Source organism: Nothobranchius furzeri, chromosome 4, assembly GCF_043380555.1.
Source record: "Nothobranchius furzeri strain GRZ-AD chromosome 4, NfurGRZ-RIMD1, whole genome shotgun sequence".
Taxonomy (NCBI): Eukaryota; Metazoa; Chordata; class Actinopteri; order Cyprinodontiformes; family Nothobranchiidae; genus Nothobranchius; species Nothobranchius furzeri.
The window spans coordinates 60687410-60704416 of NC_091744.1; the positions used below are offsets into that span (position 1 = coordinate 60687410).

At 40.7% G+C, this 17007-nt stretch overlaps 1 protein-coding gene across 2 annotated transcripts in view; it reads right to left on the bottom strand.

Annotated features, from left to right (window-relative positions):
* Nucleotides 1-17007, bottom strand: part of LOC107388497 (A disintegrin and metalloproteinase with thrombospondin motifs 20) — a 135466-nt gene that overhangs the window by 69590 nt on the left and 48869 nt on the right. For both annotated transcript variants that reach the window (XM_054732877.2, XM_054732878.2), the window contains 4 exons: nt 5884-6029; nt 5618-5799; nt 4370-4506; nt 3928-4045 (listed from right to left, as the gene is read on the bottom strand). In XM_054732877.2, the coding sequence (XP_054588852.1) occupies nt 3928-4045; nt 4370-4506; nt 5618-5799; nt 5884-6029 (583 nt within the window). The remainder of the gene's footprint in view (nt 1-3927; nt 4046-4369; nt 4507-5617; nt 5800-5883; nt 6030-17007) is intronic.

Consider the following 17007-nt stretch of genomic DNA (forward strand, 5'->3'; position numbering starts at 1 on the left):
CCATTTTAATCAGCTTTGGTGTAAAGTGAAACAGTGTTAATAACATAATGTTATGAATCCAGCGGGGTGAATTCTGGCAAAGCCAGTAACTTGTTTACATCAGTGAACAACCACAGGGAGAACATAAGCTAATGTTCATAAGCGCTTTGGGCTTCCTGACAGGGTTGCGGAAGGCGCTTTATAAATAAAGCTTTGATTGATTGAGCTAATACTGAACTTTTGTAAATACCGCTCGAGCCCAGCCTGGGTGTGCTCTTCTTCTGAAAACTGAACTGGGCTTGAACTAGTTGAAGGAATGCTAAAGATCACAAAACACATCAACAACAACAATGACAAAATCAAAAAAGACTACAGGCGCTTCTTTTCTCTGTGCTTAGTACTCGTGTCGCTCACTGTTTACATGCTTTTGCCAACCAATATGGTGGACCCACGTGATTAGGTAATGTAGGTGCAAAAGGCTGCCATCTTGGATGGGTCTCCATTTGCCCCCGGTGCATTTATTTCAACTGAGGAAGGTGTTTACCCAAATAAAAACACGTTTCATTATGTTTTTTTTTTCACAAAATCAGACATGTAGTATATCATTTATCAATTCCTAGCTATTAGCATTCGCCATATCTAATTAGCATGTGCAATATTTTGTTAGAGAGAATTTTAAATAGTAGCTGAAAACAATTTGTTGTATAATTAAATGGAAAATAACACACTAATGTTAACTCTAGGCTTGGTGGCGTAGTCACAATTTAGTCCGTATTTGCCTCTGTGACTCCATAAAAAGACTGATATTGGTTTTGTTGGTTAAAAATGACACCATCCCTTTAGCTGTTTCTGAAAAGGTAAACCAGCCAAATTAAAGAAAAATGTTTGTAATCTGAGACCTAAGCTAACACCTTGAGCCACTCGGGGGCAGCAATCGGTTTTCATATCTACTATTCATCAACTAGATTTTTTTTATTACACAAACTCAAAAACGTGATGATCTATTCTAACCAGACAGAAAGCTAATCTGTCGTCCAGATAATCTTTGCATCTGACTGATTTGTGGCAATGAGATTTGCTGTTATAATATTTTATGTTTTTTAATACTTTATAGTCATGAAAGACTCTTCTGCTCCACCAGTCTCTTTCCAGCTTCCCTTGGAGTTCACTGTAATCATTTTTAAATGTGGCTTGCAGTTTGCTCCAAAAACCACAAGGCTAAAGGTGAAGAGTAAAACACTGAAGTCTATTAACTTTAGCAACCATCAATGCTGCGTTTCCCTCAGTAAACATGGCCTCAACGAGCAATTAGTGGCCTCTAAGATTCCCCAGCTTAGCAGCTACCCACACACACAATCCTCCACCCCACAGAGCACCTCAGGAATGTACAGTAAGTACAGCGCAATGAGGAAAAACATTAACCATGTGCTGTAAGAAGATGCTGAGGCTTACCTCAAGCTTGCTTCTCTCTACCAACTTGACATAATATATAGATTGTTACATAAAACCGCTTTTATGTTATGTAACTACAAACCTTTGGGGTTTCCCTTAAAGACGAATCAATTTAGTTGGGGAAAGTTTTGCTTCTAAAACTGAACAACTGAACAAACTTTTTTTTAGAAAAAGACATCATCTGTGATGATGGAAAAACGTTCAAGCAAGCTACATAAAAAAATAAAAAATAAATAAAAAATTCTAAGGTCCAACCCTTTGTTCAGTCACAGAATCTGATGGCTGCAGAATATGGTACAACACCACTTGTGACAGACACACAGGAGCAGACATGCAGCTCTGCTGAGCTGCTAAGGTCAGAATTTCATAAACCAACTCCGAACTGAACACCCCACCCCCCTCTACCACCACCACTTTATTATGCTAGCATAGACAGCATGAGGCCATTTTTGGCTTTTTTGATTCATCCCTAACTTCAAAATCACAAGAGCTCAGCGCCACTGACAATCTGGGGAAACCCTACCAACAACAAAGCCTCCTGAACTTGAGACAAACCTGCTGGCGGTGATGCACATGCATACTTGCAAACACACTCATACACACTCATTCGCGTGTCGTGCAAACAGCTGAATGTTCTAGAGAAGAGCGTTGTCATCTAAATGTTTCCCTTATAAAAGAACAACATTAAATAGCTCCTTAAACCGCTAAAAGGTGCAGAACACTGAAGAAATATTGTCTAAATTGCATTATTGATTATTAGTCATGAAAATAATGGCTCACTTCTACTTCCTGAAACTGGTGCACTGGAGCTTTGTTTCCCCAGAGTGTGCCTTACAAGGCATCCATTCTTACTAGAGTCCACAGCAAAGGTTTTGATTAAACAAGTGATTCACATATTTAAATGAGATTTGTAATCAGAACTGGACAATACTGTCCATGGCACTAGGCAGTTCAGCTGCATTTCTGCACATCAAGGGTGTTTTTGTGCAGCAGGGTGACAAATGTTAGGAGGGGCAGTTTGATGGATGCGTTATGATCCAATGGTAAATGGTCTGTATTTGATATAGCGCCTTCTAGAGTCCTGCAACCCCCCAAGGTGATTCACAACACAATCATTCACCCCTTCACCCTGGTGGGGATGAGCTACGATGCATGGTGGCGCAGTTGTTAGCACTGTTGCCTCGCAGCACGAAGGTTGCAGGTTCAAAAAAACTCGGCTGCGGCCTTTCTGCGTGGAGTTGCATATTCTCCCCATGCATGCGTGGGTTTCCTCCGGGTACTCCGGTTTCCCCCACAGATCACAACATGCCCTATAGGTTAGAAATTGTAAGTCGCTTTGGATAAAAGCGTCTGCTAAATAAATAAACATAAACATGTAGCCACAGCTGTCCAGGGACGCAGTGACAGAGGTGAGGCTGCCGAGCACTGGCACCACCGGTCCCTCTGACCCCCACCAGAAGGCAAGGGAGGTTACGTGTCTTGCCCAAGGACACAATGACAGTGACAAACTGAGTAGGGCTCAAACCCGCAACCTTCCGATTACGGGGCAAGCACTTAACTCCTGTGCCACCGTCACCCAATCACATAGTGGGCCAGCGCTGGATTGGATGAGGTGTTCCAGGATTTAGCCATTTAGAAAGTTAGCAAAAATTTTTCATTTGTAATGACAAAACATGTTATTTATTGGTTGCCATTGGTATGTGTGAAGAGCATTTCAAGCAAGTGTTCCTGAGATAAATCTCAGACCGTGCCTTTAACTTCCACCTGTGAACGCACGTTTCTCTACAAGTTAAGCACAGAGACTAATTCAAATTCAATTCAAAAATACTTTATTAATCCCAGAGGGAAATTGATTGAAGTGAGCCATGTAGACAATACACTAAGACATTAAGAAGTGTTGAACAAAAAGAACAAAGCATGAATGGCAAAAAGGCAAGCCCAGATCCAGGAACGGAAGGATTTCCTGCCCTGCCTGCAAGCCCGCTTGTTTTCCACCTTCTTAAGTTTAATCCAGATTTCCAGAGGTAATGTCAGTGCCTGGTTTGTTTCCATACAGTCAAAAACACTTTGCTTCCAATAGAAGAAAGCTAATGGGTAGAGACGCAAACACTCAGTGTCAAACTCTGTGCAAACACTTGGGAAGCTGCACCCAGAACTTTTTTATGCTAATGCATCTACTGTGTCGTTGGCCAGACTTAGAAAGGATTGGACGCATTTAGCAGTCAGCCCTCACCAAACCACTGCACTGAGGAAGATGACGATGCTACGTTTGAGTTAGCGGAACCGACAAAAATGACACTGTTAATCGGCTTCTAAAGCTGTGACATAGATTGGCCCCAGAGTTGCCTAAATGTGTGTGTTGTGGCTTGAAATGTTCAGATGCCACATAAGTGTTTAACATCTGAACTTGTCTATGTTTGATGTGAAATTATCCACCAAAGCTGCTAACTTCATGTGTGTATTCTAGCAACTCGTGTAATCTGATTTGGGACTCACCATACTGAGCGTCGTTGAAGGTCCCTGCCAGAGTCTTACACGATGAGTTGTCTCCTCCACACACTCCACACTTATCATGTCTGGCCTTTGAGTTAAGCACATGGTCACAGCCTGCTTGCTAAAAAGACACAAAAACAGAAAGTATAAACTTCATGTTTCTCTGAATGTTTGTGTGTCACTGTGTACTTAAAAAGGATGCGTTTGAATGTTTTGTGAATGTTTGACCCACAAACTTCCTCATCTCCTGCAGTGACAACTCATAACTAAAAATAAAGGTTGACCAAGAATGCTGAATCTAACTGAACTCAGCTGTAATGGCTAAAATGTGCATGGAATAATAAATTAGACTCTGCATTACATGGCAATAAGCATGGCAGTAAGTGAACTGTGCTGAAGCTTGTGTGCAGCACTCAGCAGAGGAAGCATAAACATGCAGACATACCCTGCAAAGGCCTTGAACGCAGATGTCGTAAGTGTCTGGACCACACGGGGTGCCATCAATGACGCGGTCCTTGAGCGGATAGTAAGCCATAGTGCCGGCGACCCGGCAGAAGAGCTTACAGCGATCCTTCATTAGAACTGCACAGAAAATAAAAACAAGGAAGCAGGAATGGTTCATCAAGCCGATAAAACAAAGCAAATCTAAACTGTCAGAACAAAGACATGGCTGGGACTTACTTAGGTTCACAAATCTGGTAAAACCTTATCCACAATTATTAATTTATTTATGAAACCTTAGCTCAGTGATTTAACAGCCCAACTTTAGCCTGGTGTTTGGATGAAAATATAACAGACAGTGTACTGACTCCGGGGCTTGGCTTGTTTGCCTGTATAGAATCAACTAAATGAATGAATCACTTGAAGTAAATTTGCCAGATGGTAATCTTGCAGCCTGGCTAGCTCAATAGCAACCAAGCTACAGCTGTGTAAAGGGTCCATGCAGCTTTAATGGTAATGTTGTCTTCAACAAAAGGATTACTCGCATCTTACGAAGCAGCTTTAGCAATTACTGAGCTGTCAGAAATCTGCAGCAAAGGAGAATGAATGTGAAACATAAATGGTGTAATCTCATACAGGCACTAAAAGAGGATTCAACTTCTGTTTAATATATGAATGATTACTGGAACTGGTGAAGAAAAAGATGAAACACACTTTTTATTCAATATAAAGAAAAACGTGCACCACCAGAGGAAAGGTTGGTGAGCTCTCTCTGTAGCTAAACAATACGGTCTTGCACAAATCTATTCTTCCACTGCTTAAACCTTCAAGAAGAAACTGGAGAAGAAAAGATAAACAAAACATGAAAACGTGGGTCCGGTTGCAGGAAATGCCACAGACAATAATCCCATTGAGAGCTTGTCACCAATCCTCAAGTGGCAGGTGGTCAAACAAAACCCTAAAGGTCTGACAAAGTCCAAGTATTGATTATGCAGGAATGAGCTGCCATCAATCAGGATTTGGCTCAGAAGTTGATTGGTGAAGATGGAGATGTTAGAAAAAAAAGAAGCAACACTTAAAATATTGACTCTTGAGAAGAATTTAATTACAAAAGCCATTTGAACCTGTGACAATTACATTTCATATACTTGGGATTGGCTCCAAACCTTTTTGTGTACTTTCAGATTATTGGTGTGTGTCAGATTTATTTTCTGATCAATAATAATAAGAGACTTCATGTCAGTGAACTCACCACCACTGTACTTGGGGGTCCAGCGGACGGAGGGAGGTAGACCATTGATATTGAAGTGCTTGCCATCGAACTGAGAGCACTGCTCTTCGCGAAAATCCTTCCTTCCTCGCGGGCACGGCTCAGTGTTGCATGAGCGGAACTTCATCCGGCGGCCTACACAGAACTTACCGCCATTTCTGGGCCTAGTGCAGGACCAGATCCAAGTCAGTCTTATACATTTTAGATACTCCATGTGTTTTATTGGTCAGAAGTGATTTTTTTCTTACTCAGGCTTGTTGCAGTCTCTAGTGGTGCTCCTTGTTCCTCCACCACAGGACCTGGAGCAAATACTGTATGGTCCCCAAGGACCCCACTGTCCGTGGACCGGTTGCATGTCCAACTCCTTGTTCACACACATTCCATGCCTGCAATACTGCATGCAAATACACACAAAGACACATGCAGATGGTGCTTAAAATCATTGTGTGTAACATCAAATAACATCAAGCACAGTTGCTTTTCTCTTTGCAGCTAAAATACTTATTTTGGTTCATTTTGACATTGAGGAAATGTCTTCCATCGGTTGAAAACTGTCAGAAAAATGCATAAACAAGCTATAAAGTTTAAAACTGGAGCCAGCACAAGATAAGTGACTACATTAAAAAATATGTACAGAAGTGTGTAGCATGTTTCTATAATTCAGCTACATTTTTGATGCATTTGGTGTACTTTTTAATAAAAAGGTTAGGACAACAAGTATGCTCTGTACTGTAAATGATTTTAAAACTTTAAAGTGATGAGAATAAAAATGCATTTAATAGTATATTAAAAAATCTTCAGAAACCTAAACGGTTTTAATCAAAACATTATGACTCGAGTTATCACCTGAAAAATCCTAAAAAAGATCAACAAAGACACGTTTTTCCTAATGTTGGCTCAGACTGCAAACACAATATAAGATAGAAAGAATCCATCCCTCAGACTCAAGGAGACAAAGCAAATATGGCACTTTGTGTCAAACATTCAACGCACCAAGCTACTTTTGCCAAGAAGTACTAACACTGCTCTCTTAAGCAAATCCCAACAGGCACATTTCTCTTTGTGTGTAACCAAATCCCCTTCTCAGTGACTAAGATCTCAGAGGGTCCTGCTGACTGAAAGAATGCAGGACAAGACGGCGTCTGTCTGGGTGCGCAGCCCGCCGTCCGGGCACACCGGCCCGGCGAGCTGTGGCACCGCGATAAGGAAACCCTAGAGTTGTGATAACAAGGAGAACAAACTTCATTACTAGCTTGACGTCAGGAACTCCCTTTCCCTGCTCAGCTCTGTGTCTTCTCAGATGCACGGGTCTGTAACTAAAGTTAAAGCATGCAGTTTGTGAACCTGCAGTGTGTCTACTTATTTTTGCCTCCACCTCCAATGGGCATAAAAGTTTAACAGTTGTAATATCTTAGAGATGTGTAATTATGTTTTTATCATTTCACCTGCTAATAAAATCAGATTTCACAAAATCACAATTTATTTTAAGAAGCTAGGATGTTAAAGATATTGGCCCGAGGCAAAATTCCTTTGAATCGCGTGTGTAAAGAAGCATTAAAACCTCAGATGAAAAAGATTTTTGGATTTTCATGGCTGGAATTCAAAGAAATCTGATGTTTTTGACTGGCACGGGAAAAAAAGAAACCAACATCCAGTCTAAGCGCTGGCAGCGGGTGACGTTTCACAAGGAGCTCTGCTGAAACAGCTCTAGAACACAGACCCCGCCTCTGGTGTTCCTGCAAACACCATTTTCTATAATAATTAAGAGCACGAAAGTAAACAAAATACAGTTATCCACAATATTAGTGTTATTGAAATTTTATGTTTATTATTTCTTGATCATTGATCCTATCAATTGAATGTATCATGTATTACTCTATGCCAGAATGCATTCTCATTTATTCAGACACACCCACACATTCCTGTAGCCATTCACACATACACATACACTTCTACACACACACCTTCTGTTCTTTTCTCATCTCGTGTTATAAATAAACTCTCAGGGCAGATTTTCTTGGCAGTTGCCTTGAGCTTCTGCCCCTGATTGCAATTGTGTGACTTGTCTGCTTAGATTGTCTCCTTTCTCTCTAGTTGCAGGTATTGGGTTACTGATAAAATCCCTAACAACTAGCAACACCTTGTTTTACATTATGGAGGGACGTATGCGGAGCACAGATCTTCACTCTCTGGAGGAGGGAATTTGGATTTTCTGTAATGATTTATGACAAAAGTCCTTAATAAAATGAAAAACTGAACCCAGTTCATATTTATATTGATGGTAAAGTGTAGTTATACTGCATTTCTACAATTTTAATGCAGGGTCTGGCAAATACCTTCAAAGAAAGTTTCTAATATCTAGCCAAGCAGATCTAATGGAAAAAGATAAAAGAATTAACCCCGTGAAAGAAAAGAACACCATCCTTAAATGAAGCTCTTTTTAAAAGATTTTGCTTTGACTGTGTGTGTTTTTTCCTGGTGATAGGGGGCAGTAAATACCTAAATTGTTGCAAACAAGCAGAATTTTTGTGTTTGAGTAAGACGTGACCAACAGATGGCCATTAGGGTCAAAAAACCCTGGGAGAGAAACCTCCATCAAAATGGCAAGAACATCAGACTTCCTTTCATCACCAGCAATGAGCAAAAAGGTAAATAGGTAAAACAACAATGTTTATGAATGGTGAACGTGTTGTAACTGCTTGTTGCAAATCAGTAAATGTGTTTTGTCCTCATGGGCTGACATAGTAGAAAACATTGCATCTAACATGGCGCAGCTCAGAGACTTAGAGCCACTCCCATGGTATTTAGACCATATTTTTATGGTTGTGTGTTTCAAAGCTGCCAGTATTTTTCAACAACTGGGCATCATTTCATACATTTTCAACATTTCAATGATTATTTCCAGAGATAAACGGTTAAAAACTACACATTGTAACTGTTATTTTCTTGTTCACATCTCCTAAATGCAATAGGACAACAAAGAACAGGTCTGACTAGTATGAGTTAGCCATTAAGCACATAGCTGTTCTGACCATCTTCTCATGCAAATAAATTAAAACGTAACTTGGAGTCATTTACTTAGGGAAGCACCTGCAAAAAGTGTTGAGTCATACTAAAACCCCCCACTGCCTCTTCAGCTCTGGCCTGGTTTCCATCTTTGTTAAACACACCAAAGGGTTTAATGGTGAGGTGTTAATTCTGTGCACAACTACAAGCAGGTGTTAGGAACTACACACACTCTTAAAAACATTACCATTATCTTTGAAACTTGCTTGGCTCATTTTTTCTGACGTCTCTGTAAAAGTAAACTGCAGATGCTGGTTATTATGTTGGAGTTTAAGCTACAGAATAACAGAAGGGATCACTTTAGAGGCTTGGTGATGAAAGCTCCACACGAACGGCAAAAGCCTTCAAACTGCATGAATACAGATGTCGATCTTAACTGGTTGAGTAACTATAAAGATTTCTAGCTTGCGCAATTACATGTATAGCTACGACAATTAGATTGTTGTGAAAAAAGTTCATTTTTTATAGTGAAACTCGTGTTATAATTATTACACATATGTCAAGCCTTTTGAAAATCATTCCAATGATGATGTTGCTTACATATAATAAAATCCCAAATTCTGTGTCTCAGAAAAATTGAATATTACACAATAACAGTGACAAAAAGTATCTTAAGCAGGAATTTCTGGCTTCTGAAAAGTTTGTTAATTTATACTGCAGTGCTTCAGACTGAAAAGATCTATAAAAGTCCAGGACATGTATCATTCAATGCATCAGTACTTGTTTGGGCCTCCTTTTGCTACTACTACTACTGCATCAATGTGGCATGGAGGCCAACAGCCCATGACACTGCTGAGATGTGATGGAAGCCCAGGGAGCTATGATAGCAGACTCCAGGTCACCTGTATTGTTGAGAATGGTGACACGTTCAGGTTGGACCAGTTTGCTGCCTTGCTCAAGCTGAGTAACACCCAGGGCATTAAAACAGCTCTTGGTACCTTTGGCAGTGTGGGTAGGCGCCACATCCTGCTTGAATATGAAATGAACATCTTCATAATGCTTATAGGCAGAAGGAAGCAGGAGGTGCTCTAAAATGTCCTAGTAGATTGTTGACTTGATGGGTTCTGTGACTCTCTCTTCTACTGTACCATGTTCAGCGCCTTGGGCTTCCTGACAGGGTTGCAGAAGGCGCTTTATAAATAAAGCTTTGATTGATTGATTGATTGATTGATTGACTGATTGATTGATTGATTGATTTATTGATTTATTGAGTCTCGACTCTTCTTCCAAAATCTTGGGCCATGATCTTCAAATGACTCTCAGACTTTAGTCACATCTGAAGAGGAATTTAGAGCACTGAGTCCAGTTATTTTCCCCACAGCCCAGGTAAGATGCTTCTGACCTTGTATCTGGTTTCAGAGTTGTTTAAAATGGATTTAAACTTTTGATTGGATTTATGTTGACAAACCTCTCAAGGCTGCGGTTTCTCTTGATGTCGGTGCACCTTTTCCTATCACACTTTATCCTTTCACTCAGCTTCCTATATGCTTGGATGCAAAACTCTGTGAACAAGCAGCTTCTTTAACACTGACCTTTTGTATTTAGGGGACAATGACTGTCTTCAGCATGATTGTGTATTCTACTGAACCATATCATTTGGGGGACCAGGAAACGTGGGATAACTAGCTGATTATCGAAACTAAGAGTTTTCAATATTTAACATTCTCTGCAATTTCTTTCTTTTCTGAGACACTAATTTCTGGGTTTCTTGATCTCTAAGCCATTCTTCTTTGTCTTTGGGCTTTTCACTTAATGCGTTGACACACATCTGTCTTCATTTAGTCTCGTCTTCTGCATCCACTACCCTCCCACCAACTAACTTTATGTCATCTTTCACCACATCACAATTGTCCCATTTGGACCAAAACTTACAGCCCATAATCATCAAAATTACAAGAAATAAAAGCATGACATATTTAACACTATGCATAATGCATCAATATAATGCATGAGTTTCATTTTATGAATGAGTGACAAAAAAATACTGAATCATTTAGCAATACTCACACCTGAGCTGTATCTCTATGTAAAAAAATTATGTAAAACTCTGTCTGAGTGAGGGTCTTTTCCATGCCCCCCCCCCCCCCCCCCCAACACACACACACACACACACACAGTAACTTAGGAACCATTAACCTAGACTCGAGCATCCCTTCTATATGGTTTCCCATCCCCCTTTGCCCTCTAATGGGAAACTGCCAAAGCCTCACAGAGACCAACACAGAGCAACCAGGCAGCAGGACCCACGGACCTGTCACACACAAGGGGGACTGTCTGTCACAGAGGACCAAAGGCTGTGTAAGCCTCTGAGGCACTCCAATATCCCTGCTGACAGCCTAGGTTAACAGCCATTTTGTGTGGCCTGACAAGATGATGTGGGAGGAGGAAAAGAAAAAGGAGGAAAGGGGTCAGTAGAGAAGAAAAGAAAACATCTGTGTCAGGTGATGTATGTGTGTGTGAAGTGTGAGTGTGCATATATTTGAGTGTGTGTTAACTCCGGGACTAAAAGATCCAGAGGCACCTGGGAGGTCGCATTCACGTCCAATTAGCCTCTTCTGAAAAGGGCACAAACACACTTAACTAAAACACGCTGAGGTAACAAGCACTCTGGAGTTCAAACAAGCATGTCTGTCACCTTCCTAGAAAGACTGTCACACTCAGCCTCGGGTTTGGAACGTGTGAGATTTCTGAAGGTCCTCTGGAAGTAACCTGTAAAGCTGTGACAAGCATGTGCCACAAATTAGGACTTTCACAAAAGAAGAGCAGAGTCTTCACTCATATATCAATATGTGCATTCAAGCATACACACACGGTCGGGGCATTCATCTTGCAAGTGTAAATACAAAAACACAACCCTTGTTGCAAAAGTGTGCAACAACACATCAAATCGTGTTTACCCATCTGTAAGAGAAGGACCAGCAAGAGCAGCAGCATCTGCTCTGAGCTCCTCAACCTGTAGGTTTGTAAGAGAGCACTCTGTAATTGTCAGGAAGCTTGTTGCAGGGAGCAGCTCATTTCTGAAACCAAAGCCATACATCAGCGGAGGAATGAGAAGGCAGAGGGGCTGGTTGAAAAAGAATGCCGCTCTTTCATTTTGACACAACCATTTCCAAAAAGAATCACCTTTCATGTTGTATATGTTCCTCTCATGGCTCCATATCAAGAGTTTACCTCAACCACGGCCTCCTGAGATGATCTAGAGCCACATATCAGCCATTGTAATGAAACAATATAGACCACCATCCCTGATTTCCAACAAAGCGTTGTTCACTTGTACTTTTGTGGTTTTACCCGAGCTGACTCAAAGCCCAAATAGAAATTCAATTCAATTCAATTCAATTCAAAAATACTTTATTAATCCCAAAGGGAAACTGATTACTGTAGATAAGCATGACAGAACATTAGTGGATAACCGTGTGGAGCAGGCTAGACTGAATCACTTAATATTTAAGTCCAGCGAGACGGTTATTGATTTAAGAACGACAGCTTTACAACAACAAGATTATTTTTAGGTCTCCTTAGGGAGACTCAGGAGTGCAGCAGTCTGCTGTTGCTGTATACTAGGTTAGGGTTGGAGCTATAGCAGCACCAGAGACTGAACAAACGTATGATTAAGGTTGGCTCTGCTGTTGGCTGCAGGATGGACATGTTTTACACAGTGGTGAAGAAAATGGTTCTACTTAACACTGGATTAACTGTGAAACACATTTCCTGATAGGCTGCTACAGCCCTGCTGTTGCAGCAACTGATTCAGAAAACTTCTTCAGCACCTGACTGCTAAGATCTACAATATATGTCAGCTCAAGTGGTAATAAATGTAGCATCTTCCTCCCAATTTGTGTTATACTTTGTTATTATAGTTTGTAGACATATACAGTATGTAGATATTAGTTTTTACTCTTTAAATCAATCCTTGCACAGTGAATTTTCTATGTCTGTGTATTCTGAAGCTATTTGTTCTGTTCTCACGTTTCTGCATATTTTTCAATATATTGCTGTGTTGTTGTTGTTGTTGTTGTTGTTTTAATTTCAGTAAGGAAGAAATTTAATCTCAAACTTATATTTGTACTACTTGGTTTTCTTTTGTTTCCCCCTTCTCAATAATTCTTTCTTTCTGCACCTCTTTCAAAGAAATTTACAGTTTGTCATTAGAGAGAACTTGTAGTTTGTTTCCATCAGCTGTTCACATTCACATGTGCTTCAGGGCTTTTCTTTTAAAGCGGGTTCCTCCCTTTTTCACACATACGACGAATGGGGTGACGGTGATGTGTAGCCGATTCAATCCTAGGCTCCAGCTGTGTCGTGTCCATGGACAAGACACATAACCGTTCTTACCTGCTGGTGGTGGTCAGTGGTGCCGGTGTTTGACAACTTTGCGTCTATTAGTGTGCCCAAGGGCAGCTGTGGCTACTGTGTAACTCATCACTAGTGGTGTGTGAATGGGTGAATGGTTCTTTGTATTTTAATGTGCTTTCCTAATTTGCTAGGAGTGGCGGTCAGCACTGTAACAAGAAGGTAAAACATGCATAATAAATCAACTTGAGATTCTAAGGTTGAATCCTATCTTCTAATGTTACCAACATCTCTAGTTTTCCAGCATGTTTCTGGCCCTTAATTTAAAGGGTGGATCCCAGATCAGCCTTTGCCCCTACCAATTAGCCCTACCCCTGCAGTTTGTGCCTTCAGATAATGGCTTGTAATTATGGGCCATGGAGACACTTGGAATCTAAGTGAGAGGTATGGGGTAACAATAGGAAATGTAATTTAGCTGAAATGTGAGGAACCACTTTAAAAACTAATACAACATCATATATCTGGTGTGAAATGTCACAGCATGTTTTTTACGTTTTCTGTATGACTTATATTTGGCAATCAAGATAGAAAGAATCTGTTTATAAGTACTGTATCTTTGCTAGAGCATCTCGTGGGTCTTTGTTGGAATAGGGTAGAGTAGAGTAGAGTAGAGTAGAGTAGAGTAGAGTAGAGTAGAAGTAGAAGTAGGGACCATGTACAATTTAACATTAACAATATAGGAAAGATGTATTGTACCAGGTAATAGCAAAGATGCTAATGTCCAGAGATGGGAATTGTGAGATCAACAAGTCCTCTCAATGCTATGATTTTGTTCTGCTCAGCACCTGAACAAGGATCATTTTCTGTGCTGATTGAAATCATCTGGTTTAGTTGCTGAACTGAAGAAAAACACAGCAAGGAGATGACTAGTTGATGTCAAAATTCCCATCTCTGCTAATTTCCACTTGTAGTCCCCGAGCAGGCCGATGATACAATCACAAAACTAAAAGGAGCTATGTACACATCATTTACAAAGCATTATCGGAGAAGAAGATCTACATCTACCCTTCAGTTCTATCCCACTAAGGTCTGGAGTACCACTAACTTTGGAAATAAATCACATAACATGTAAAGTAATCCAATTAGTAAATCAAAATTTTCTTAAATGTGGGTGATAACATGGTTGTCTATATTATGTGTTCTGTCCTGACACCATCATAGACTGGTTACCTTCGTACTGTGGCCTATACAGGGACCAGTAGGCTCTATCACCCCTGTGATTCTGAACATCAGCATCACAGCGCTGGCTTCTTCGACTGCTGACGCTCCCTGGCGGTAAGGCGTTTCCTGTTTCCTGTTTTCAGTGTTGCACTAAGTGTAGCTGTTTGGTGTTTGTGGCTTGCTAAAACTGATTTAATTTCTCTGTACCAGGATATCTCTGAGTTATTGTAGCACATAAGCACGCAAAAACACACATTTTCTGTTGTTCCACCTAGCTTTTAGGGAACCATTTGAGTTTGCACGCAGTTTATTTGGTGTTGAACAGTTTGCTCGTCGAGTTAGCTTAGCCTCAGCACGGCTATGGCTATTTCTACCTCTGCTTCTCCATCTCCTATCTCTTGCTCTCTGTTTCAGACGTTTAGTTACTCCTCTGCCTCCTTTAGTGATAATGGTACGTGTAATAAATGTAGCATTTTTGTAGCTTTGGAGGCGAGGGTGTCAGAATTGGAGGCCCGGCTCTGCGCTGTTGAAAAGCCCGTAAACAGCCATAGTTACTTAGCTAGCGCGTGGCTAACTAGCTCAAAACCACCCCGTAGCAATGCTCTAGCAGAACCCGAGCAGCCGGGACCTCAGGCCGGCTGGGTGAAAGTACGCAGGAAGCTTAGAACCGAGCCCGTGGGCAACCACCAACCCGTCCACGTTTCTAACAGATTTTCCCCGCTCAGTGACGCACCCACTGACAAGCAAACTCTTATCAATGGCAGCTCCATAGTCAGAAACGTGGCATTAGAGACTCCAGCAACCATAGTTAAATGTTTACCTGGGGCCAGAGCGGGCGACATTAAATCTTACCTGAAACTGCTGGCTAAGGATAAGTGTAAATACAGTAAGATTGTTATTCACGCTGGCGGTAACAACACCTGGTTACGCCAATCGGAGGTCACTAAAATTGATGTTGCTTCGATGTGTAAGTTTGCCAAAACAATGTCGGGCTCCGTAATTTTCTCTGGCCCCCTGCCTGATCGGACCAGTGACGACATGTTTAGCCACATGCTGTCCTTCAACCGCTGGTTGTCTAGGTGGTGTCCTGAAAACAACGTGGACTACATTGATAATTGAAAAACTTTTTGGGGAAAACCTGGTCTGATGCAAAGAGACAACATCCATCCCTCTTTAGATGGAGCAGCTCTTCTTTCTAGGAACATGGCCAGTTTTATTAGTCCTCCATGACAACCCAGGGTCCAGACCAGGAAGCAGAGTCGTAGTTTAACAGACCCCTCTGCAGCTTCTGCACTGTTACCCACCCACTACCCCATAGAGACAGTTTCCTGCCCACGGCCAAAGTCACACAGATCAAATATGAGGCTTAATAAAGCAAATCATGGAAATCTCATAAATATTAGAACAAATTCAACTGAGCAGAAAATTAGAAAAGTTAAATGTGGGTTATTGAACATTAGGTCTATTTTTTCTAAGACTTTGTTAGTTAATGACTTGATTTGTGACAATCAGATGTATTTGCTCTCTCTCACAGAATCCTGGCTTCAGCAAGAGTTAGTTTAAACGAGTCGACTCCTTCTAATTATTTAAATCATCATATTGCTCGAAGTGCAGGGCGAGGAGGAGGAGTAACAACCATTTTTCATTCGGACTTATTGATCAATCCCTTACCAATTAATAGCTACCGTTTGTTCGAACATCTTATTCTTAGTTTTCCTAATGCAGATAGCAAAACTGTAAAACCGCCCTTGTTTGTAGTTTTATATCATCCACCAGGCCCTTACTCTGAGTTTTTGGATCAAATCTCAGATTTTTTTATCTGATTTGGTGCTAAATACTGATAAGGTCATTGTAGTGGGGGATTTCAACATTCATGTGGACATTGAAAATGATTGCCTCAATGTAGCCTTTAGTAATATCTCAGACTCAATTGGTTTTACTCAAAGAATACATAGCTCCACCCACTCCTGCCATCATACATTAGACCTTGTGCTGACTTATGGCATAGAGTGTGAGGAAATAATGATCTTTCCACATAATTCAGTCCTCTCGGACCAGTTTCTGATAACCTTTGAGTTTTTTATAACTGAGTTCTCGAGACATAAAAGTAAATTTCACTATAGTCGGTCTCTATCTGAAGGTAATTAGGGACAGGAAGTTGGCTCCCTGGTTTGATTCTCATTTACAAGCTTTAAAACAAAACTCTAGAAAATTGGAGAGAACATGGCGCTCTACGTACCATGAGGAGTCCTACTTATCCAGGAAAAATTGTCTGGTGCTTTATAAAAATAAGCTTAGACAAACTAGAACTGCTTATTTCTCAGCGTTAATTGAGGAGAATAAGAATAATCCTAAATTTATTTTCAGTACAGTTGCCAAACTTACATAGAATCATAGCTCTAAACCATCTATTCCCTTAGCCCTCAGCAGTAACGACTTTATGGGATTTTTCACAAGTAAAAAATTAATTCTATTAGAAGCAAAATCTTTAGCATCCTCCCTAATGTGATTTCTTCTTCCTCAGTAAGTGAGGCAGCATCAGAGGTAACTGTAGAACCTCAACTGTGTTTGAGTTGAGCTTTCAGAGTTATCAAAAATATTAGCTTCATCTAAAGCTTCAACTTGCATTTTAGATCCAATCCCAATCAAATTATTTAAAGATGCATTTCCTTTGGTTACTGCTGCCATTCTAGATATAATCAATCTATCCCTAATAAATGGATACGTACCACAGGATTTTAAGGTTGCCGTAATCAAACCTTCACTTAAGAAGCCTTCTCTGGATCCAGATG